Raw genomic sequence first — 24678 nt, 5'->3', positions numbered from 1 at the left:
CCTGTACATACCGGTCCCCTCCAGGGCTTTGATATCTGCTGAGAAGTTTTTTCACCCTGTGTTCAAATCAGCAGGCTCCTACTGATTACGCTAGTCAAGGAAATCAAGTTTTTTTGGTGGCTTAAAACAATGCTCAGCAGATACCTGGGTATGTCTCAGCCGCCTGCAGGCAGGATCTGGGAACGCTGGATGACTGTGGGACTGTGTTGCCCGTGCTTCAGCAACCCTAAACCCTTAGCAGGGCTGGGGGATGCAGGCTGAGTGCGTCCCCTGCCTGTGTGCTGGGCTTCAGACACAATGTCAAGTTATTAAGTGCAAATCTCAGTTAATATTTAGCATTCACAGAAAACATGCAGATTACGAATTCCAAAGAAAATGAAGTGAAAAAACACATGCAATCACTGGGGAAAATCCTACAGAAATGACATCCCAGCAACCAGCATGTCTCCAATCTGCAGCAATGTTCCAAGGTAATGATGGGGAATCTGGCTCCCAAGCTGCATGACGAGAGGAAAGTGAGTAACAGGGATTTTGATTTTCTAAGCCCATCTTGCACAGCATCCACCCATACCCTGCAATGACACCAACTACTCTGGGAGGGTTGTTGGGGTCCAAGCCCCTCTCCCCCAGCAGGAAGGGAGCTGAGCTGCCCCCAGGGATGCCTCCCAGTGCTCCCACCTGCTCCCAGCATTGGCTGACCTGTACCATGGGCTGGATTTCAGCCACCCACTTGGAAAGAAAGGGGCTGCTCTGTCTCCTCCTTTTGCCAGCATGGGTTTGACCCAAAGGAAGCCCTGGACCTGTCACCTATTGCTGAATATCCCAGATTACCCAGGAGAGTGAGGCAGGCTGCTATCAGCAGAAGGAAAAGAGAGGGGAAAAAGGAAAAGAGAAAGGGAAAAAGTAAAGGGGAGAGGAGAGGAGAGGAGAGGAGAGGAGAGGAGAGGAGAGGAGAGGAGAGGAGAGGAGAGGAGAGGAGAGGAGAGGAGAGGAGAGGAGAGGAGAGGAGAGGAGAGGAGAGGAGAGGAGAGGAGAGGAGAGGAGAGGAGAGGAGAGGAGAGGAGAGGAGAGGAGAGGAGAGGAGAGGAGAGGAGAGGAGAGGAGAGGAGAGGAGAGGAGAGGAGAGGAGAGGAGAGGAGAGGAGAGGAGAGGAGAGGAGAGGAGAGGAGAGGAGAGGAGAGGAGAGGAGAGGAGAGGAGAGGAGAGGAGAGGAGAGGAGAGGAGAGGAGAGGAGAGGAGAGGAGAGGAGAGGAGAGGAGAGGAGAGGAGAGGAGAGGAGAGGAGAGGAGAGGAGAGGGAAAGGAAGGGATGCCACCTCTTGCCTCCAGCCCCGAGGTGATGGAGCAACTTTGGCTCACCAACACTGAGAAAAAGCTCAGGGGAAAGAAAAACCTACAGGGACATCTTAAGCTACACTGAACTTCCAGAAACAGAGGCCAGGGGGGTCCTTTTGTGGGGAACCTCCACAGCCAGATATAAAACAGGGACCTGCAACAAAAAGTGGTCAGAACAGGTCAGCAGGGAGCTCTGCGTAACAGCAAAGGTCTTGCAAATGTCCCTAAAGCGTGAAACTGGTATTCACCTAGGCTGCATGCTTATGGCTGGGCAAGCCTATCAACACGTGTTGGCAAGACTGATCGATTGAAGAACTTGCCAAAATACTGGGAGGAGATGGTCTTCCCTGAAGCTAAAGCTGGGAGCAGAGGCTCATAGACTTGCCATGGTGCAGCAGCAGCAGCACCCATCTGAGTGGAAAGATGCCCCCAGAGAGCAAGGTGAACCACATCATATCAGAAACTGAAGATATCAGAAAGGCTTTTGGAGAATGCTCTCCAGGGCATCTCCCAGCTCTATCAGGGAGCTGAAGCTACAAGAGCTCTGGAGAGCACTGGTGAAGAAAATGAGCTTGTGTGTACCGCATGTGCTGTGACGAGATGCCTGGCCCAAGCAGGCATTAGCAGCCACAGGATTTTTCCTCTCTGAAGAACCCAGGTGCCGTGGTTTGAAGCTTTCTCAGGGACGTTGGAGGACAATTAGATGCCTAATTAGGCATCTCAGAGATGAGGAGGCAGCCTCACTGTGGCTGCTGCCATCAGTCCAGGCTCAGTGCTCCCTCTCCTTCCAGGGCAGGAGGAGCTGGAGCACAGCCGGAGGCCTCCAGCACAACGTGCTCAGCTCGGGCCAGTCCCACAGGGCAGAGCTGAAGCAGGCCAGGAGACTGAATTTTCACTCAAAAAAAAAAAAATCAAGACTTTGAGGAAAAAAAGGTTAGATCAGCGTCTGAAACAAGCTGTGTTCCCTGGAAGCTGACCCGTGGCACAGCCAGCACTGCGGATGCCACCAGGGTGCACAGCCCATCCAGAGCTGTGAGCATCGCGCTCCTTGGCTGCCGAGGCCGACCTCCTTCCCAGCTACTTCGGCGCTGCTCCTCCAAACGCAGGGCACGGCGCCAAGCCGTCAGAGAAGCCGGCAGGGTCCCATTAGCAATTTTTATCAAACTCGACGCTTTTTGGCAGAACATTTCCCTTGGGGTGAGTCAGCAGCCTTGGAAAGCCGCTGTCGGCTGCAGCGGAGCTCGAGCCAGGCGCGTGGGGGAACGCCGCCGGGACACGCACCTGACCCGGCGCACGGCGCTCGGGGGGAGCCTCGCAGCGAGCTGCCTGCCCCGAGCCCCAGCTCGCCGCCCTCGTCTCTGTTCCTCGTCCCTCAGCCCCGCGTCCTCGCAGGGGGGCAGCCCGGCAGAGCTCCTCCAGGCTGGTTTCAGACTAGGTGGAACAAGGTGCCTCAGGTGTGCTGATGGCTTAAGGAGGCACTCACGGGCTAAGTCACCCTGTAAGAACTACCTCCCTTTCAGCATGCTCAGTCACATCGTAGGTTTGTCAAAATCAGCCCTGGAGATGAGGCAACAAAACTTTCATCACCCCTAGGAGGGTTTTGCCCTTACCTCAGCCCAAAGCCCTGCAGGAATGGAGTTTTCCCCCTTCCACACAGTTTGTCCCAGCACTTTATTACTCCACCAGCAAGTTTTCCTCTCAGGCACCCCGCCAGCGCTGTGTTTGGTCTCCCTCCCCTATTTTTGGATATCTTTTTTTTAATGAGGATCGGTTATGGGGAGGCCGAGTCCTGTGCAGGGGCCTCTCCCACAGCGTTAGGGGAGCGGCGGGGCCGACAGCTGCCCGGGGCTGCAGGCACCTCCCTGCAGGAAAAAGCAGGAAAAAACTGGCAGGGAGTGGAAAGCAGTGGCAAGCAGATTAGAAAGCCAGCTCCTATTTATAGACCGGCAGCGAGAAACTGCCCCGGCGGCGGGGCCACGGCTGTAACTCTTCCAGCCCCGAGCACCAGCCCCAAGCGAGCCCCACTGGTGCCACGTTGGGGCTGGGGGAAGCAGGGGAGACCCCACACAGTGCTGGGGCTGGAGGCTGCACTTTATGGGGGTCCTCCAAGGCAAGATCATGATGGCCGAGGGCTGCGTTTCTCCAGGGACAGAGGTGGGACACAGGGCAGCTCCTGGGAAGGACCGTCCAAGTGTCTTGCTACAAGCAAGCCAAAAATGTTTCCTCTAAGGAAGAGGCAATGAGGATTTGGGGAGCAATGCCAACTTTTCCAGCCTCGTTTGCGACCCCTGAGCTCTAGCAGGGTTGAAGGTAACGGGTGCCAAGGCTTTGAGGGCCACCACATTTGCACCGCCTGCAAGTGGCCACCGAGGCTCCACCTCAGGGGAGCTGCTGCAGCCCTGACCCCGCACTGCCGCTTGGCGCTGTCACCCCAGAGCTTACGGACGAGCCGAGAGCCAGAAGTTGTCACCAGCTCCTTGCCGAATTCACGGTGCCAGAGGGCTTTCTGAAACCAGGCATCTCCGCTTTTCACACAGGAGCCCCCTCCAAGCTTCTCTTCTTGCAGAACATGGAGTGAATTTTTTTATTTTTTTGGTTTGGTTTTGGTCAAATCTATTAATGTTGCCAAGGAGAGGTCACACCAACGCCAAAACCCACAGAATTCAGATCACAAGTGCCCTGCACACCCAAAGGCTGGGACCGGGAGCTGAGCGGAGCAAAGGGTGAGTCCCAGCAAGAAGTGGTCAGCACATCTGTAGGTCTGAGGAGCACACCGGTACCGTCCTCCCAAAGCTCTGCTTTCACTGCTACGCTACCTGCTGTCATTTGTGTGTGCCTTCACGCCATAAATCATCATTAAATATACAGATTGAGCATTGCCAGCTTGCTCAGCGCTCTGCTTTCCCAGGCCTGGATTTCTCTAGATGCTGTGGCAAGCAGAGGCACGTCTGGGGAGGGAGACGCTCCCCCAGGCCAGTCTCATCGTGCAAAAGCCCCAGCGTCGGCCCCTGGGGCACCCCAAACAGAATGAAAGAAGAGCTGCTCAGCTCTGCCATACTCTGTTAGACCTCAGCACAGCCCGGTTTGTTTGCATGAGAAGACAAAGGGCTGCAAAAAAGCATCAAAAAGGCATCTGAGCTGCTCGAAGCTGCCGCGTGCCCCCAGCATGCAGACAGCAGGGGCTCGGGCAGGCTGCACCACAACGCCCCGTCCTGTAAGAACCAGCACGCCCCCCTGCCCCCCCCAGCTATAGGTCTCAACCAGTTGCTGCCTCCTTCCCAACAAGATTTTCCAGCTATTCTCTCACTAGCTCGTGTCAATAGCTATTTTTTTTACAAGATTTCTTTTCTTAATTGATCTAAATCCTTTCCCTTGGCTTTCTTGTTAAAGGTGGATTTAAAGAGGAGCTCATTATCTCAGCCATTTTTGAGTCATTATTAATTCCATCCCTCTGCTCATTAATTACTCATTACCCCTCACACTGGCAGGCTGCTTTGTCCCCGATGTGCTCGCGAGCAGCCTCCCCGGCACCCTGTAATCCCCCCGGCCCCGCGTTAGCTCGTTCTGGTTTCCGCTGCCTTCGCTTTCCCTCGCCTGCTCCCCGTCTCCTCCGCTCCCCGGCGAGGCTTTTCCTTTCGACTGCGCCCGAGTGGCCGCGTCCTGCTGGGCTCCTGGAGCTCCCAGCCCTACGAGAGGTGCCTGCTCCTGGCCAGGGGCTTGGCACTCACCCTCGGGTAGGGTCCTGGGTTTATTGGGCTGATATTTACCAAGCCTTTGGCTGCGGTCAGACCCCCAGGAGAACCTGCCATCAGGCTGGCTTCCATGCCTGCGTTGCCCCAGCAGCTCCCCAAAAGCCTCACAGGACATTTTTTCCCTTTGCAGCAGGGAGGTGGAGATTTACAGCCCCCGAGGTGAGCGCAACGCGCGTTTATTTCCACGCTGAGCCTCCTCCACGCAAGGGGGCACGCCGGGCAGGGCCCTTTCCAGGCTTCATTGATGCACACGAAAAGGCAAAGCAGGAAAAATGCGTTGGGCTGGTAAAGGGGAGAGAGGGGGGTGTGGTGTTTGCCTGGGGAGGCTGAACGAGGAGGGTTGCACAAGCGAGTCATTGGGTTGCACAATCAAAAGCAGCGGAATGACTTTAACTGAAGTTACCACCGATCAGCTGAGTTGCACTTTCCCAGGGGGTTTAAGCTGAAAATTCCTATTCTTTAACTGGAGGAAATTAAGATAAGGTAACTGGCCCAGAAGTGGGACTCTGGGCTTGTGCTAAGCCGCCCCTTGGTGCATCCCTCAGCGGGAGGGAACTGGTTGCAAAGTGCCGGGCTACCGAGAAGTCGGCAGCAGTTGGGACCCTCCGGGACAGAGAAAAACTAAAAACTGGGCTGCAAGTGCTCAGAGCAAGGAAAGTGCCAGCAAAGTGCTAACTACCTTTAATTGCTGGCATCAACTCCCTTCCTCCACCGCGGGGGAGAGCCCAGCGAAAGCGTCCAAGCCAGCAATGACATCCATTCCTCACTTTCCATCTGTGAAGCAACGGAGTAGTTTGGGACTGCAGGGGACTTCACGACAAAAAGAGCTGCAAGAAGAGACGCTTGGAGGTGGTTCAGCGAACAAACGCCCCCTTGTCAGCGTGCAGCCTCCTCCTGAAGGACGTGCTGCAGCACGTGCAGGAATTGAGGACGGGAGCCAAAGACTGAGCGAGATTATTTTCTTCTGCTCCTGTATTTCATTTGGAGAAACTGCTCCAGGATGCTCCTGTCGGACCTTTCACTTGCTGGAGTTGCAACACCCAAAACCATTGCCTCTGCCACGCTGCTTCCTGTAGCACTGAGGGGAGGCCTGTGCTGGTACCCCTGGAAATGAAAGTCTCTGCACTAAAGTCCGTCTCTGTTTCTGCCGAGGAGATCAGCAGAGGGCCAGGCTAGGGCAGCGAGAGCCTGCAGGCCCAAGCCATCGCTGGGGGAAGACAGCGTCTGGGAGCGGAGCTCTGTGCTCTGCCGTGGTTGGGGATGAGCCCGCAGCTGCAGCGCCACCTTAGCATTTGTTCTGCGTCACGTGCAACAGAGCAAGGAGTGGGTAAAAGCCAGTTGCAGAGTACGGAGGGATGCTCTCTGGCGATGGAGCAGGCAAACGCCCGGCCTCCTCCAGTCCAACCCTTGCTGCCTGGTGCTCTGAAGGAAAAGGAGACCTCCAGCCTTGCAAGCAGCCCCCTGCGCGGGTCTTGCACAAACTGCCAGAAGGATCTATTTCTGCATGTGCAGGATGTCCCTCTCCTCAGCCCCCAGAAAGGGTTTTGCAAGGACTGACCATTTGAAGCACGTGTCGGTGAAATCCAGCTCCCTGCCTTGGCTTGTCTAATAATGAATTTGCAATGCCTCAGACTTCAGAGCTTTTCCCAAGTCCCCAGGGCTCTAAGGCTAATTTAAGCCAGCATCTGGAGTTTTACAAGGCACAGAGAAGATAGCACTCTATTCATTCTCTCTTCCCTTTCTAATAACCACAGGTACCTGGCACTGCTTGAGAAAAACAATGTGGGAGGTGCTCTGGGAAGAAGCTGGGGTCACAGGGCATGGCTGGACCTTCCCTCACACTGTTCTGGTACGTAGCAGAGTCAAAAAAAGCCCCTGCCACCACAGGGGGGAGATGGTCCATCTGCAGCAGGGAGACCAGCCACTGCTCCTCATCCCAGGTGGGCCCAGGCCCCAAATTCTTCATGGGTGGCATCCCACGTGGCAAAGCCCTGTGGCTCCTCCCTGGGTCAGGCCCAAAGCCCTCCTTGGGAGGAAAGAAGGCGCGACGCCAGAGCTGGCTCGTGGCCCGGCTCCTGCAGAGGCAGCACGTCAGGCAGGTGAGCGGCTCTGGTCCCAGCAGCGGGTCCTGCCCAGCGCCGACGGCGAGCTGAGCTTCAGGGCACGTGGGGCAGGGCAGCTGTCTGGAGCTGAAGGACAGCAGGAAATGTGATGGGGAGACAACAAGATGCTTCATCAGGACAGAGCTGCTTCTCCAAAATGTGCCGAGCCCCCGCTTTCACAGCCTTGTGTCCAGTCCCCCCGAGAGATCCGCTCCTCCGTGAGTTTTTCCCTCGTTCCTCTGCACACCATGGGCAGGGGCATTTCCATGTTAGCAAGGCAGCAGCAGCCACTGCCACAACCAGACTGTCCTCGCGCCAAAAGGCTCGCCGTGTCCTCAACAAAGAGCAAACCCATTACCAGCAAAGGCTGCTGGACTGACACGTTAGATAATGCATCCATTTTCGTATTTCTCCCCTGAAAAAAAAAAACAACAACAACAACAACAACTTCCACTTTTTCTAGGGCAAACTCAAAAGGTTTTAATTTTTTTTTTTAGCAAATTCTATCACGTAAATGTTAACAAAAAACATCTGTACAATTGCCATGATACACTCAAAAGTGAAACAAAAGATATAAATACAGATATGGATGTAACATGACAAAAGCGGAAAAAATAGAAAAAAATCCATGCGCATGAACACGGTGCCAACAAAGTCATTTCTCATGGCTGGCATTTTTCAGAGCATTTTTTTCACTTCCCATTTAAAACATTGTTAGCAACGTCCTGCTGTGTTCTACAAAGGTCTATTTTTCTGTCCCTTAATATGCAATATTATGCTTGATAAATAAAGGGGTGGGGAGAAAAAGGTTTCGATGACAAAGATGTGAGTTATGTTACTTATATAGGTTATCAGTAAGCTAGTAGTAAGCAATAAAAAAAGACAGTCTCGTATTGTATTGTAATCCAGGCAAGCACACATAGTGTACCTTAAGAAAGCCACATGCCTCGATAATTCTGCACTACATGAGAACTACAGTACGTAGACCTGGGGGGCAGATGGATCCGGTACTCGCCCATGCCCATGGAGCACTGGTGCAGCCAATGGCAGAAAAACACATCCACATCTGAGGTTTTCGGCAACCTTACAGCCAGGAGCCGCTGTCTGCTGAGAGATTTCTCCCATTCAGACTTTTAAAGCATGGTGGGCAAAAAAAAAAAACAAAAACACTTTTTTTTCTTTTTTCTTTTTTTTTTCTTTTTTTTTTTTTTTCAAAGGTATGAAAAAATTGAAGCCCTGCATAACGGGCTGCAAGGAGAAAAAACAAAAAAAAAGGCAGCTGCAGTAGATGGCTACTGCTGGGAGAACGTGAACACAAGCTTCACCGGTGCGGTGAGGCACTGCCAGCATGCAGATCTTTCTCTGCAAACGTGCGTGGACACTGTGATTTGTAGCCAGAGAGACCTTTATGCTTGCTGAAAACAAAATGATTGTACAGCTTTTTGAAGTCAGAACGCTGGAGATCAGAGAGGTGACATTCAGAGCTAGCCCTTTGAGTACTTCAAAGGAGAAAAAAAAAAAGGGATCAGGTCATGTTCAACATACTAAACAACCTCACTATGTACATTATACGCAATGTTTTATAAATACCTACGCAGAATGCTCCCTACTGCATACAGGTCTAACATACGTCTAGAGTACTCAAAGGATGAACAGTCCGCGACCGACTCACGTAACGAAAGGAAGGAACACCTTAATGAGCATCTGTTGAAAAACAGGAACAGAATCTGATTAAGAAAGTAAGGCCTGGTCCTACCATTTTGCAGCCCCAAGTGTGCCAATTGTATCTGAAAAATACGCGCTCATCTCTGTAGCCTCAGATCAGCAGCGGATCTCACACCTACTGCCCAGGGACGAGCTGGTAACTCCTACCGTAGTGTCAGCGCACGCGCTGGGGTCAGTTCGGGGACGTTACAGTGCGTTCACTCTCAGTGCATACTAACAGGATTTTATAAAATATATAAAATCATTTGAGAAGGAATTCGATTCCTGGAGGTTTGCTACAGTGTGCCATTCAAAAAGAAAAAAAAACAAACAAGAAAAAAGAAAGCAAAGAGTGATGGACCAAGCTCCATCACAGCTGGGAGGGACTAAATGCCACCCGGTCAGCTATGCTGACCTCTGAACCCCAGAACTGGAACAGAAGATGCTGAACTGAGATGGGGAGAAAAAGAGGCATAAATACTAAGCAGAATAAAAATAAAAATTAAAAAAAAACAACTACTAAAAATTCGAACAAGACAGCTAACTGCTGCCAACAAGTCGGCTGAATATTTCCTCAAAAGGGAAAATAAATTCATGTTAAACTAAAATAATTTGAATCATTCAAAAAAAATTAAAAAAAAGAATATTGTAACAAGTGTACTGAAAGATGTTGAAAAGGAATGGTCCACGGAAAGGGAGACACCAACCATGGAGCAGCCAATCCTCCCTCTAGCAAGGAGAGAGCCCGCAGGAATCCCACCGCCAGGATCACAGGGCTCCTCCTGCCACGGCATTATCCACCGGGGAGCACGAGGGAAACCAGCCCTGCAGCCAGCAAAAGCCTGGACACATCCTCGGGAGCAGTCACCTCCTCTGCTCCCACACCAGCCGGGAAAGGGGCCAGGAAGCTCTGAGCCCAGTCCCGCACAGCCCTCACACACCTCAGCCCCTCCTGAGCTGGGGACTTGGAGCAGAGCCGGCTCCCAACACGGCTCCCTGGGGCTGGGCCACACGAGCAAGGACTGATGGAAAGGGAGGACAACAAGGCCTCACCCTCCCCGCTGCAGTTCTGGCACCTCTCATGTTCCCAGTGTGCTGCCGGGGTGTCCCTTCAGCTCCTCCAAGGGGAAACGAAGGAGGCTGGAGAGAGACTGAGGCACTGGGAGAAGCCAGGGAGCACACATCTATCGACACAGCTGCAGGCCACCGTCCTCCTGCATCGCTGGGGGCAAAATCCCAGCTCTGATCCGCGGCAGGTGTGGGGCAGGCCTGCCCACCAGCCAGGATCCGGCTTCAGGCCGAACACAGCACTGGCATCCTGCTGCTTCCCCCGGTCACAGGCAGAGGCAACAGGACGGGGAGCTCGCCCTCTGCGCCCAGAGGGGTCTCCCTTCGGTGCAGGACGGTGCCATCGGGTATCTGACTGCTGCTGGCGTGGCTCTGCCTCTGCCTGTGTCATCAGGTTGCAAAAGGATTTGCCCCGCGGCGCCCTCAGCCAGCACAGCACCCCAAGCACCCCCAAAATGCAAAGCACCCAGCGGGGCTGTGCCTGGGGCTGGCTGGGAAGAAGGAGGAGGAGGTTTCTGAAGGCAGCAAACAGCACTGCAGGCTCTTCAGGCACAGGAGGGGAACTGCAGCAGGTGCCCAGCACTACCCCAGCCAGCCCTCAGCTTCCGCGGGGTCATTTTGTCCAGTTTCAGATTCCCTTTCTGTCCTCTGGGATGAACAGTTTGCCCAAAGCGCACAGGATTTGTAGGGAGAAAGCAAGCCATTTTTAACCAACATCGGCGGGCCCGGTCAGAGCGGCAGGTCAGCCCTTTGGCGCTACGGACCTGGGTAAAAATACGTCCAGCCTCGCAGGGCAGCGCTGCGACACCGCCCTGCCAGCTCCGAGTGCCCACCCGGGGACACGCTCGAGTCTGATCCGACACCCACCGAGCTCCAGTGCCTGAACACAGGCATCAGTCCCAGAACTGTGACTCAGGTTCCCTTTGGGGAGTAACAAGTAACCTGAAGAGTCTTTTTTAGCGCATGAAAGAGCCAAATGGGTTTGGGAGAGGGGAAATATTTACACGGTCAATGAAAGGAGCGACAGCCCAGCTGCTCCACACAGCACAGCTGGCTGGAGAGCAGTTACAGAGAAATCAGCCCATCGGAGATCTGTCAAAGGAACTATATACAAAAACTCAGATATTTAAAAAGAACCTACTTTTTCATTACTCACTTGATATCTCCTTATTAAAGCATCAAAGGCTGGAACCACAGCCACACTGGCAAAGATCTCCTCCTGGAGAGCCCTGCATGTTAGGCAAGCTGCGATGGGAAGTACAAAACAGGACGATGAGACTTTTAAGAGGAGAGCCTAGCCAGAAGGGCTGCGGCTGCAGGGAGACAGCGGGTAACTAGAGCACAGAAAGCAAAACTGGGCATGAACTAAAACAAGATTTGTTTGACCTTTACGCACGTCCAGGTTTTCGGACTCTGTTTTGGAACGCTAACCTAAACATATTTCCGAGATTTCAGCAGGCTATACAAATATGTTTAAGTATGGCTTTCTGTTGTTCACTTTTAATGAAGACTGCAACACAGACCTTGCTTCCTTTACATTCAATACCAGTAAGATTCTACATAAAAGCTTTAAGGGACTAAAATACTGATTGCAATAAATATCTGCATGGCCTCCTTTAGCTGATGGAGCGCGCCGGTGAAGAGTAGCAGAAAGGTCTCTGAGAGGCACCGTTGATTGCTTCTAAGTCTACACATATGTCCACACATCTCCATTAACTGTGCGTTGAAACATCTGAAGAGGAACTGCTGTTGCTGTTGGTGGTCTGGGCCCTCTTTATGTACAAGTTTAGTAGTTTCATCTGAAAGAGACAACAAATATTGGAAGATGCCAGGAAAAACAGACGGGCTGCAAGCCTCAAATACAGACTCTGCAGTGAACTCTGTTTTGGGCAAGCTGGCACCAGGCTCTCTGGAGGAAAAGCAGAAGCAAAGCCGAGCACATTTCAGAACATGCAGAAACAGGAGGGGAGGCCTGGTCCCACTGAAGTTACAGCCAGATTTAACGGGATTTTAAAAAACCATTTGTTTCACTTCAGCAGCTGTCAGTTCAGACCTCAGTCCCACAGCCTGCTCTAGGTAAGCAGGATTCCAACAGAGGTCAGTGGGGCCGCAGGTAGGCCCCGAATTCACTCACACCCCAGTAATCCAAGAGCCATGGTCCCCATGCTTAGGGAGTAAAAGCAGGAAGGGTTTTGTTCTTTCCAAAACATTCATTTCAAATGACATTTAACTATCTTCATTAACTTGGGCCATCTAGTGAAACTGCAGCTGTTATGATTATACACTTCCTCTGCATGGGTTTGTTTTCTTATTCTGCCTTACCACCTTAGCTCCAGATCCTGCAGTGACTCACGCACACACTTAACTTTAAACATGCAGGCAGTCTGCGTAAACTCGGAAGAATTACTCACATGTTTATAGTTAGTTATGTGGTGGAGTAAGTCCACGGCACCTAGGATACTGGGATAATAAAGTCTCTACGACATTTTATAGGGGAATTTCCCAACTGCCTGAATATAAATGAGGTAAATCTCAGCACCCGTAGCTCTTTTTTTCCAGAGCAAATGGGAGGTGCAAGTAATTTAAGGACAAATCAACTCAATTCAGAAATAAAATCCAGGTGTCCTCAGTCTCAGATTCTGTTTCAGCCTACACAACACTTCCTACCCATGGAGGAAACCATTGCTTCAAAACAACCAGATGAAGCTCTCTGAACTATGTAGCTATTCACATTCAGAGACATATTTCAGAGACAACAATGCAGAATTCATCTTAAAATTGCAAAGAAATCTCAGGTGTTACGACTTCAAAGAAGAGAAGTCTTGTAACAGCTTCCTGAATGCCAGTTCTTGTCTGAAGGACAAGGCTGAATTAAAGACTTGAATTCATTCGCAGCATCAGGTCATAACTTGGGTTTTGCTTCTCACATGAGCCCAGGGCACAAAGGCTTCTGAAAGATCGCTCAGACTTGCTGGTGTCCCAGGAGGAAAGGGACACATCTGCCATGCTAGCAGGAGTGAAGCTCTACCTGCATTTCTACCAGCCCTCATCATGACCTGCTGCTGCTCTCCTACCCATCCTAACCATGCATTCCCATCACTCTGCATCACGTTAACGTCTCAGCCAAAGAGCAGACTGAAAAACAAATAATTTGTATTTCAGATTTGTTTTTCAGCCACAGAAGCCAGCTGATCCAGTTCACTGCATTGTCACCACCTCGATGCAACGCAGAAGGACCAAAGTAACCATGGCTGTAGTGGGAAGGACCCGCTCAGAAGCAGCTCGCGGTTACACAGCATCAAATGCAGCATGATAGCAAACCCTGAACCCCATTCAAAATTTGCTCTGCAGGGTATGAAATGCTCACACTGCTGAGCAGGTGTTGCCTTGTTCTAGTGGTGCTCGGCATGGTCAGATAGTCTAACCCATTCGGATTTAACAGAGTACAGGGAACTTGATCCAGAGCTGCCATTGCTCTTACTCCTATTAGTAGCTGGCTGTTACCAAAATACCAGAGGCATTACTCACATACCTTGCTTCCTGTGAGTTGTGCGAGATGAGGTTTCAGTTCTTCTCCAATTACTGAGTAAATTGCCACTAGGCAAAATACGCTAGCTTTACGGACGCTGCTCTCTGTGTTATCATAACCCTAGGAAACAAGAAAAAATGGTCACAAATCAAACAGCACTTACTAACATCCTCACAGATCAATATACTAAAAAGCTGATTAACTTTTTGCAAGCGTGGCTACCAACCTAACAAATCAATAGAAAGGCCTTGCTGAATGTAACAGTTTGCAATATGAGTGCTCAAAGGGCAAGAAAATACAAACATCCAGCCCATCCTATTTGTTTCTTAAATTATGTTATTACTGTAAGTTATTAATATCTTGGGGTTTTATGTCATTAAGCAGGAGCACAGATTCTCAGCTTAGGATTCTATCAGATGTACACATTCCCATGTCCAGTTCAGATGACCACGTGCTGTATGGGACGACTTCTTGGAGTGGAACACCAGCGTTCCCAGCTTGCCTGCAGATACATCCTTCCCGAGCCAAATCTAACAGAAAGTAAATCAGTTCTACACCTGAGCAAAGTTACAGATTGAAATGATTTTTTTTTAAAAAAGTGGCCTAATATTTATATCCATCAGAATATGAAATCCAGAATGTTTAGTGAATAGATGTTCTACCCAAATAGGTATTTGCATAGAACAGCTCTATCTAGGCACTAGAAGCTGCAAAAATCATTGTCATGGATTATTTTCCAACCCTTTAAAAGCACTGGGCTTAAACGTTGTACAGAGCAGCGCTACACCCATGCTAGTCCATTAAATGAACTGCCTTCTGTAACCAGGAGCTTTTATTATTATTAATTTTTATTACCTATTAGGTAGGAAATACCATGGAAAAGAACATGTTGAGAGACCCCTGTGGGTGTGCTGATTTCCAGCACATGGTTGGGGCTGCCAGGCTGCCTGCCAGCAGGGCTGATGTTCTGGCTGCAAGGCCCAAAATACAGTCTGAAAGGACTGTTTAAAATCCCAAAGAGCAGGAGACCTAGGTGAGCTCAGAGAAATATTAAGCTGTGGTGCTCTCTGCACAAAGCCCTTCAGCCAGAAGGATCCCCAAATGCTTTCCAAACACGAGTGGATTCTGTTGATCACTGTGACTTCCTAAGATGAAGAAATATCACTGGCTGCTCCAAGATAAAAAAGTCGCAAACTAGGATCCAAAATTAGATTTGTTTTAAGACATTAAAGCAATCTAATAAAACGAATATAACTGTGTTTTTAAAGGCGTGCTGCTCCCAAACTTTTCTGGTGTGAAGCTACACTGTCCAGATTGTTGTCACCAGCAATGAGGGCTAAGAACTTTTCACAACAAAAGTTTACATCAATACAGAACTGCCCGATTCCCAGAGGTTGAAATATAAGAAAACAATTGCAAGAACTGACACGACAAAGTTTTGACAAATGCTAGGACGCACAAGGGAAATTTCTGACTTTGCTCTTATCCGTCCACTCTTCGTGCTTCACAATGAGGCAGCTTCTTTATCCCAGTTCTCTACTTCAGTCCGACCACATCCACCCTTTCACACTGACTGATTTGCTCCTGTCACAACCCCTCCCCAGTACACACCCACGTTCTCTCTCCTCCATTGCTGCTACCTCCCCTTATTTCTGTCGTGCTTTCAGTCTCATCCCAGTTGCTAGCACTGCCAGCTGCTTGTACGAGGGAACTGAATACAGCCCCGCTACAGCCAGCACCGAGAGAGAAATTCACTATGTAAGACCAAGTCTTAGCACTGGCAAAAACACAGCTCCCCACCCAGCTTGAGAGGGTTATGAAAGAGGCTGAATGAAGTCACTGAGCAGTTCGGTCCTGATTTCAGAGAGAAAATAAGAAGGACCATCCTGCCTGCTGGGCTTCAAATTAAAGTACACCCAAAGTGCACAACAGTTCAGTGACGGTTTGCACTCAGGAGCATTTGTGATAGGGGATTCTGTACCTGTAACAATCCAGGAATGATATCCGGAAGGAGTTGATGCAACGATTCCTTGGAAATCCTCTCAATAACTTTCGTCTGCATTTTGATGGCAGCTAAATTGATTGGATAATCTGCAGTCTGAATGATGGGGCAAAGCACCTTGATGCACTGCTCAGGGTGGATGGAGCTTGCCAGGGTGGAAGCAGCTTCCTCAGCAGCTCTGACGACCTGCAATGAAAGCAGAGCAAAACCTTACATTAATGAGGTCGCACTTAACAGACAAAACCACCTGTGTGTACTAGGAATGAACGCCAGGAAATACTTGGGGATGTTTATTAACAGATCTGCAGGAGGCTCTTCTGAGAGGCAACCGACTCCGAGAATTCGTGTTCTTCACCTCCCGTGACATTTGTTCCAACCAGACAGCGGTACGCAGTTCGTCCTGCCTGAAGGAACTGTGTCAAAGATGTGGCTAGTTTGAAAGAATTGATTAAGGAAAAAAAAAGAAAGAGTATCTTTGTCACCCAGTAAAGACAGGCATTGCTATCCTAGGAAAACCAAGAGGAAGGTACCTCTCTAGCCACTGTCAGGGAACCTAAATCCACCAGCTTAGACTTCAGTGCTAAATGTAGCTCCTTAAACATTATAGTGCCACACACTGCATAGACACTGTCATACTTTTTAATATGCATCTACCCTGCTGAGTGCTTGGGTGCCCAAGCTGAGACAACCGTGCCTGCACAGATGTGTCCTGCCACGTCCCAGCTAAGCCCTGCTGCATTCAAACCCAGGCTGTGGAGCCAAGAAAGCTTCAGGATAATCCATGACCAGGCAGGAGTGCTCTGAGCACATCTAACACATTAAGGCAGCACTGGAACACTACAAAACACGGGAGGAAGAACAAGTGGAAACTGGGGTAGCATCCACCTTTTGTTTTTCTAACTAGCCCACACTGTAAGGCAGTCACGCAGGATGAAGGATCCTAAACCCAGTTCTACTCTTCACGTAAGGGAAAGCAAATCCACATCTTTCACACTTCTCCCCAGCAGGCAGGACAGCAAGCTGGAAGAGGAAAGACCTGATTCTCTCCTCCCATGAGAGTTTATTCATTTCATACTCCACAGTAATTGGATAAAAAAAAAAACAGGATGGGAAGCAGGTTTTCTTTTTTCATGTGTCTGCACTAATTGCCAGGCAACAAACTGAGGTTCTCCCTTGCCTGCACTCTTCCTGGCCTCAAACCACACGCTCCATACTCCCCATGTTCTGTTTCAGCACACGAGACGGAGGATGCCTTTGCCCACCACATCCCCTCTCTTCTCTTTTCACTGTTTACCTTCAAGGGAGGGTAAATCCTGTGCGGACAGAGATGCCCTAGTGGACAGACTTAAATCACAGACCTCAGCTCTGAGAGAGCAGCATTCACAAATCCTTGAACTTAGAGCATCTCCAGCTGTCCCCAGGCAGTCCTTAACTCCGAGCCAAGGAGCAGCCTTGGAAGACACCTCCCTGTTTCCCGATTGTGTGGGAAGCTCATATCTAGCAGCAGTTCTCTAACGCATCCTAAGCCAGACTCCTCAGGGTTGTCTGAAGTCAATATTTTGAAACCAGCAAAGGAAAATCTGTCCCAGACAATGTGCACAAACAAACAAAACCTCCCACAACAAATAAATAAATCGATCCACAAGTCTCCCATCACTTAGACTCAAGCCACGGTTGCTGGATTCTCTTCATTCCCCTCTTCCACACACTATCGTGGTATCAAACTCAGGGATTTCTGTTTGACTAAAGCAACCCATGGCCAGCTCTATCTGTAAGGAACTAATGTGGACAACACGTGTACCAGGACAACTTGGAGGTTTAACCCAGTCCTTACTAGGACAAGGATATCTCCCTGCCTTGGCTACAAATTATTTTCCAGAAAAGACTACTTGATTTCAAGGCAGCAGCCGTGAAGAGTGAGCAGCTCATGCAGACTACTGATGTAACAGAAGAGATCACCCCTGCCTACACAGCCTTCTTCACCCACGGTCTATCAGCTCATCACGGCTACGACACCGGCACTAACCTTCTGCTCATGCTGACAGCTGCCTCCCTCAAACAGGAATGGCCAAAGGCTGCTTGTACGGCCCTGAAGTAACAAAACCCATGCACTTGTTCTGGGCATCCCCCTCAGCAAAGCAACGAAAGGGATCTCAGATGCTTCAGCAGAACAAACACTAAGCTCAGGCAAGGCACAGGCAAGGCTCTGTAGCTGACCTGAGACCTTGATAGCTTCTGTATTGGTACCCTATTTACCAAAGCTGTCCAACTGCTCCATCTACCTCGGGCCTTTCTCAGCAATTAGATATAGCGTTAAAGCATATTCCAAAAAGGAATGGCAATCCACAGTGTGGTCAGTGTTCAAAAGATTTCATCCTGAAAGCTCTGTGAATGAGTAACGAAGCAGAACAGAGTGCTTGTTTAGGTCTTCCAGCCATTTCTTGGCTAATTCCTTCTCAATTTCACACGCGAGAAGCATGAAGGTTTCCACGTCAGCCACCTTAGGAGGACGTACTATGCGACTTTTTGGGAAAAGGAGAGAAACATCCAAGTATTTAAGGAAACCTAATGCCATGGTTTGGAACCATGGCACTGAATTGCTGGACGGGATGAAGTCAGGAGCTCCCAGGAGATCTCCATTGAATCCGAGGAGGTTTCCTGCAAAGGAATTCACTGCTTGGCACTGCAGCTTCTGACGTCGTTGTTACTAGTGCTGAAACACTGCTAGCATCAAGCTCTCCGCGAACAATGCGGTGGATAACAGAGGGTGCAGGTTATCTTGTAATCAACTTAATGTTTGCATGCAAGTCACTTTATATATATTAATATGCATATTTTAAAAAGCCTCATAACTGTTTGGACACAGGCCATTTGAGGATTTTGCTTTTTTGGCAACTCCAAATATGTTTAGTAAATGTTATCAGACATATGAGAAAGAAAAGCTTGGACATGTATCACAACTTCCTAAAAAGAAGTATTTATTTTTAACCCCCACGGTATCTTACTTATAATAAAAAGGCAGTAATATTTTAGTATGCACCTGCAGACAGACTGATCTTAAAAATACTACTGTAAATTTGGGAGTAGGCAAAAATTTCAACAACTCCTTTTGCATTTGAACTCCACGTACTGTTCGCATAGTTTACCATGCACATTAAGTTGCAGATATGAGGCCAGCACATGAGACAAAACCTTTATTTTAAAAGCCTATTACCATTTCCGAGCACCAGGGATTAAAACACAGCTGTAATTCTTCACAAAATGATCCAGGATTGAAATCGCAACAAAGGTCATAATACATTTTGCACATCGTAAGGTCAGCAAGAAAAGCTGTAAAGGTACAAGATTATTTATGCCTGTGCAAGTCCTTCTCTTCCAGCAGAGCTGCCCATTTCTAGCTAGGATCTGGCAGCATTTGCGCAGCAGTTGGGTATTTCACATCGCTGCATCTCCTCTGAATTCAGAGGGGCACATTACACATGTCCAGTAGGGTTCCTGCTGATCCTAGCTAGTAAATGTGACAACACCAGGGAGATTTCCATGTCTTCCAAGAGCACATCTGGCAGACAGCATCTGCATCCAAGCCACACTCCAGCAACCCCTTAAGCGTATGTTTAGCTTTAATAACATGCTTAAGTCCCACTGACGTCAATGGGATTCAAACATGTGCTTACATGCTTGCTTGAATCAGAGCCTCGGCAGGTAACTCGCTGCCTTGGAAAGGAGCAGCAGGGGACAGGCTGCAGACAAAGGGGCAGGCAGGGTAGTACCAGCGGGGAGCGAGCCAGAAGGACAAGCTCTTCCCTCATTTGTGCCCGCTGGCACAGAAAGCCAAAATGCCACCACTCTGCAATGCAAGTAACAGCCTTGCCCAAAAGGTCTTTCCTTCTGCCTTTTGACAGAATAAAGCATTTCGGCACCCAGACCTGCATCCCACGAGGGAAAACTTGTCTCTGAATACTTGCACAGCACTGTCAGTCACATTCACCTGGTACCACCCGAGGAAATCAGCAGCATTCCTGCAGAGAGGGAAGTGTATTATCGAAAGATATGAGCTGCCAGGTCATTTGGCAACGAGGGTACACAATTATAGCTGAGTTTAGTGAAGATATTTTGCCTTGAGGCACAACAACCATGTCTTGCAAATTATACATACCGTACAATATCAAAAAATCAAAAATCTTTTTTTAAATCAGGGCTTTAACCTGACCAACAGAGTGAAACAACCTTAAAAGGAGTGGGAGAAACAAGCAAACATCCAGCAACAGCTCTTCTGCCCACCTTTGGAGGGAGGACTGGCAGATACGCACTGGGAAGCAATAGGAACGGCTCCATTAGGCTCGGACTAACAGCAGACACCACAAGAAGTGGTGGCTGTGAAATGCATCCTTTAAATTTGAGAAAAAGAGTGCTGTTCACTACAAGCGCAGACTGAGGAGCTTGTTGTCACAAAAGGATGCAGATACTAAACAGATCAAAAAATAGACAAGTTTACTGAAGAAAAAAAAGGCCAGTAAACACGAAGGCAGACAGAACCTTTAGTATGGGAAGACGGTAAGCTTCAGACAGCAGTAAGGAGGGAGGATGCCCTCAGTGAAGCATCACTGCATGCTTCCTAGTTGTTGTCTGAAGCAGGGTATGAAGTGAAGCAAAGTTTTTATTTAACCTAGTACAGTTATGCTCAGTTATCTCAGAAACGTGAAAGAAAACTAGCAGTCTTCAAACAATGATACCAGCTGGAAGAAGCAAGTTCAAAAGGGTGCCTCTAAAGCAAGATCTGCAAGACTGGAGAGCCTGCAGTGCTTTAAAAGTACTGACACCAAGCTGTGTGTAAGGTATGTCACAAACACAATTTTACCTCCCAGTGAAAGCTTAGAGCAAACCACGGCTGGAACTGGAGAGTTTGATGCCATCGAACACAAGGCAGGTAGCCCAGGAATGCAGATCTAAAAGATAGCACTCTGCCTTGCAGAAGCAGGTTTTTCTCCTTTCCAGAGGCTTACTTTATGCTCTACGCGCTGCAGACTAGATTCAGCCTGACTTCTGCCGGCATAACATACGCTGCGCTTTCTGGTGGGCTGGCTCCTTGAAAGACAACTGCAGCATGTTAAGGCCTTTCTAGTGAGCTCTCCCATGAAAGAGAAATAGTTATAATTCCACCCAGTTTGCTCGAACCAACTGGGTGCATCAAGCCACACAGATGTAGTGGAGGTAAAGAGCCCACCTGTGTAGCAATGTCTGCCTTAATGCTATATACAAGGGAGTACCCTTCGAAGTAACAGGTCAGACAGTCCCAGGAATATAATATGTGCATGAAATGCTTTCTGATTTCAATGGGAGGGGACATGCTAAAGTGCAGCGTTAGGAACAGCCACCTGTCACAGATCCCTTTCTTCTAGTAGAAAAGCTGACACTACAAAGTTGCTGGACAAAATTCAAACAATTCCCACCGGCTTACCTGGCTCACAATGCACCGCGGCCTCTGGACGCTGTTCACTCAAGACAGACAAAACCAAGAAACCAGGACTGCATCCCTTCAGCACCATTTCTTCTGCTCAGCTACTACCCTCAGTGCATTACAGATGTTGCTCGCTGCCCACTGCTGCAACAAGCAGCTTGCCTCTGGTAATCCGCTCTTGGCTTTGGTCAATACACGGCAGCTTTCTAAAGGGTTTTGATGCTTTCATTTCTGCTTTTAAATGACACATACTGGGCAAATAAGTAAAGAAAAATATATGCCCTGACTCCTCTAAGGAAGAACATGCCAGCTGCATAGGCTGTGCAGGGAATGAGTGCAGCGTGCTGGGATCTGAGCAGAGCAGTGCTTGCGAACCTAGATGAGAGTTGTACGGGACTGTGTGTGAGACCACAAGCTGGAGTACTTCACCACAAATGCTAGCTGCACGGTCTCTGCAGAAAGTTGTAGGGAATTAATTATTGCAAAAAACCCAACCAACAAACAGCAACAAAAACCACAAAAAACTTGGAGGCTTTTTTATTCCAGTGTGAAATATGCAGAGCCCCAGAAGTTTACTAAGCAGAAAACAAGGTTTTTGCTTTGGGGCTTACAAGGCACACAGCTATGTTTTTGAAGCAAGCTTTGCTATTTAGAGGTAGTTACTTAAAGCCTGCATAATTTAGGCTGGAGGGAATGGAGGCTTACCAATACCTAGCCAGGCAAACTCCCATCCCTGAAGGGTATACAGTCTGATCCAGACAGGAACAAAGAATTAAGCGCTACGTTTCAAAGCAGGAAGTGGACTCAGCAATAGGGAGTGCTAAGCAGATGAAAAAAACAATGATTTTTTTTTAAGGGATTCAGAGGAGATGAAGTAGATTAGGTTGCTTCTCCTGTGTACTAAATATTTCAAATGCGTTGGGAATTAGAGAAAGCACAAACGCATACTATAAAACATCAACAACTGCCAAGCTGCAGCACCTGACAGCTTCCAGCACAGACTATGCATCAATTAACCTTAAAAACTGATCGTTTGGTGCTTTTCTTTAGGAAACTGCATTTTGCAGAAACAGATACAGAGTGTACCATAATCATCGGAGGACGGTTGCAAATCATCTTATAAATGTCAGCGTCAATCTAAAAACACCCCAGCAAGACAGTAACAAGTATTTAAAGTTAATGGATAGCTGTGATTTGTTCTTCTTCACCTTCTCTTAGAGGGTTACAATAGGGAATGTTACATCCCAATTACGCTTACGGGCTTCCTGGATAGTGAAAGACCAAAATTAGGAATTTAAGACATGGGACAATATTCTTTGCTCACCCGAAGCACTGATCGGTTAGGCCTATAGGCTTAGTTGCAGAGAAAAACAGAGCTGCAGAGAAAAAGCAAGGAATTTGCTATCCAATGATTTTCACGGGTAAAGATGTTCTGTACCAATTTCCCAAGATAACTATTTCTGTTTTACTGCACTCAGTAAGAACAAATTCATTTTGCTGGTATGAATCTGAAGTAATGCCTTATCAATGGCACTGGGTCAGCAGACAGCATCTCTCCTTAGTTACGGGTGAGTAACTACACTGGAACAAATGAGTTAATATTAACTGACTGGCAACAGAAAGATGGTTCTCTTCCAAAAAACTCCAAACAAAGAGTGATAAAAATCAACAAGATTTAATATCGTCCACAACTCCAATTATGTTCTAATAACCCCAAAGTAAGTGAAAGGCATTTACATGTCAACCCCCCTAAATATTTACAGTTATTACTGAGGCAGGCTTGACTCTTCACATCACCCCATTCAAACGACAGCATTGACTAGACTGTTATAGTACAAGTAGCATAAAAACAAGCTACAGTTAAAAAATGCAAACTGAACATGGATCCCAACCCAGAGTCTTGTCTGTAAGCCCAGGGTTACAGGAATTTTGAACCCCCTTTGAGGTCAGAGCTTTGCCAATCGCCTGTGTTTGCACCCACAGGACACGACACTCAGCATTCAATTGAGTTTTCCTCCCTGGCGTCCCTGTGAAGGAACGGGGCTCTCAGCTGTGCTGCTTCGCTGATCCTACACCTTACCTTCAGCAATGGAAGGCAGAGGTGTTCTAGCTGTAGCAAAGATCCAACCATCAGAAGGCTTCAGCTTGGACTTGGAAAAATACCCAATTATCCAGGCATCCCAGGATATCAAACTATGCTAACACTACGCTTTGATGCTTCCAATTGTATCATCTGGGAGCAGGAAGAGAGTAAAGCTGCATTCCTTTTTGTTTCAGACTAAACCTTTTAACTACATATTGGCACTGAAATGGAGGAAGGGACGGTATTCGTCAGGCCATGAATATGTCGATTACGATTTGTTACTTGACCATTGCTGGCCATGCTGAACAGAAGCAATATTGGAATCTGGGAAGACAAATCAACCTTCCAGTTGACTTCCGAAGAACTGTCTCGATACAATGACTTCTTGAAGACAGTGCCTGAGGTTAACAGTTCTTCTGTACTGTGCTTATTTTCAAACTCCTCTTTCTTTGCTTGGTCACTGTACACTGATTGTCCACGGGCTCATACACAACAGAAAATGGGAGCAATAACTTAAGGGCAATTAGCAGTCCCTGTGCTATAGGGGAAACTCAGGTAGGTAAGAGTGAAGCAGATACAGATCGCTCAAAACAATCATTTTCTACTGATTTACGCAGCCCGTTTCAAAGGATCTCAAACTACAAACCGGGGTCACTCCTGTCTTACCACAAGGCAAAAGCAGACCTGAAACAAACCCTGACGTGACATCCTACCAGGGCATTACTGGCACAAGGATTAACACTTTTCTAACCCTATTATATAGCAGCTTTCCTCAAAATAATTTTTATAGTATAAAGGAAGATTTTATTTACTCTAGACAGTATAACCACTGCCTTTAATATTACTCAGTTTTAGCGAAGGAGGACACTGTAAGACCACTGCCATCTTCCCATTTCCCCCTCCAGCTATTCTTTTAACACACCCTTCACTCACAGACCTGTGAATCTCCACTGCAGCTCTCGCGGCGTGGGATGCGGTCAAAGGGCAGCTCCTCCGAGCCCCTGGGGAGAGCAGTGCCGCAAGTCAGCACCGACTGGGAGCTGGAGGGCCACCAACGGACCGGAATTTGTGACCTCCTGGCCCAGGGCTATATGAGTTTGACCAACTGAGCCATACCCAAACGGACTCAATTAATTTTTCACAGACTTAACAGAACCAGCAAGCCCCAGCTAAAGGTAAAAATACCTGAAGCGTTTTCCCGGGTATATCTTTAGCCTAGCTCATGTAGAGACCCAAGTGCAGACTGGGAAGCTTTTCTTAACTTCAGGAATGCTGATATTCTCAAATTACTGACAGACAGACACAACTTTCACGGGTTGCATTATGGTTCTGAGAGTCCCATTTACACAGGTATCAGAAAACATACAAAGAATGAAAAATCCCATGTCCCAGGGCAACACCTTGAAAAAGCTCTGCAGATAAAGTGAGCAGAGGCACAAATATCGTGATTTTTTTTAGAATTATTTTATTATTTTTTAAATATTAACACAGGAAACGTAGTACACACTTCCTTAAGCATACACTGGGGAAGACCAAACGCCCATGGCTGCAGGTTGTTCGCTCCTATTGCGGCACCAGTGTCACTACTTAATACAGCTGTGCAAACAACTTCTTTTTAAAAGCAACAGACAGCAAAACGGGACTAC

At 48.4% G+C, this 24678-nt stretch overlaps 1 protein-coding gene and 1 long non-coding RNA gene across 5 annotated transcripts in view; one reads left to right on the top strand and one right to left on the bottom strand.

Moving 5' to 3' along the window:
- The first annotated feature begins 1297 nt into the window (after window positions 1-1297).
- On the top strand, window positions 1298-7997 carry LOC308197941. The gene is made up of 2 exons (XR_013953450.1): window positions 1298-4057; window positions 5217-7997. It is a non-coding gene; the product is annotated as an uncharacterized lncRNA (long non-coding RNA).
- Window positions 7643-24678, bottom strand: part of CLASP1 (cytoplasmic linker associated protein 1) — a 162665-nt gene continuing 145629 nt past the window's right edge. For all 4 annotated transcript variants that reach the window (XM_080599257.1, XM_080599258.1, XM_080599259.1 and 1 more), the window contains 3 exons: window positions 15471-15677; window positions 13493-13609; window positions 7643-11759 (listed from right to left, as the gene is read on the bottom strand). In XM_080599257.1, the coding sequence (XP_080455383.1) occupies window positions 11673-11759; window positions 13493-13609; window positions 15471-15677 (411 nt within the window). In that variant the 3' untranslated portion in view covers window positions 7643-11672. The remainder of the gene's footprint in view (window positions 11760-13492; window positions 13610-15470; window positions 15678-24678) is intronic.

This window comes from Anser brachyrhynchus (assembly GCF_964034855.1).
Source record: "Anser brachyrhynchus genome assembly, chromosome: 7".
Lineage (NCBI taxonomy): Eukaryota > Metazoa > Chordata > Aves > Anseriformes > Anatidae > Anser > Anser brachyrhynchus.
Note: the sequence above shows the minus strand (reverse complement) of the source record. Positions and strands in the feature narration are given on the sequence as shown.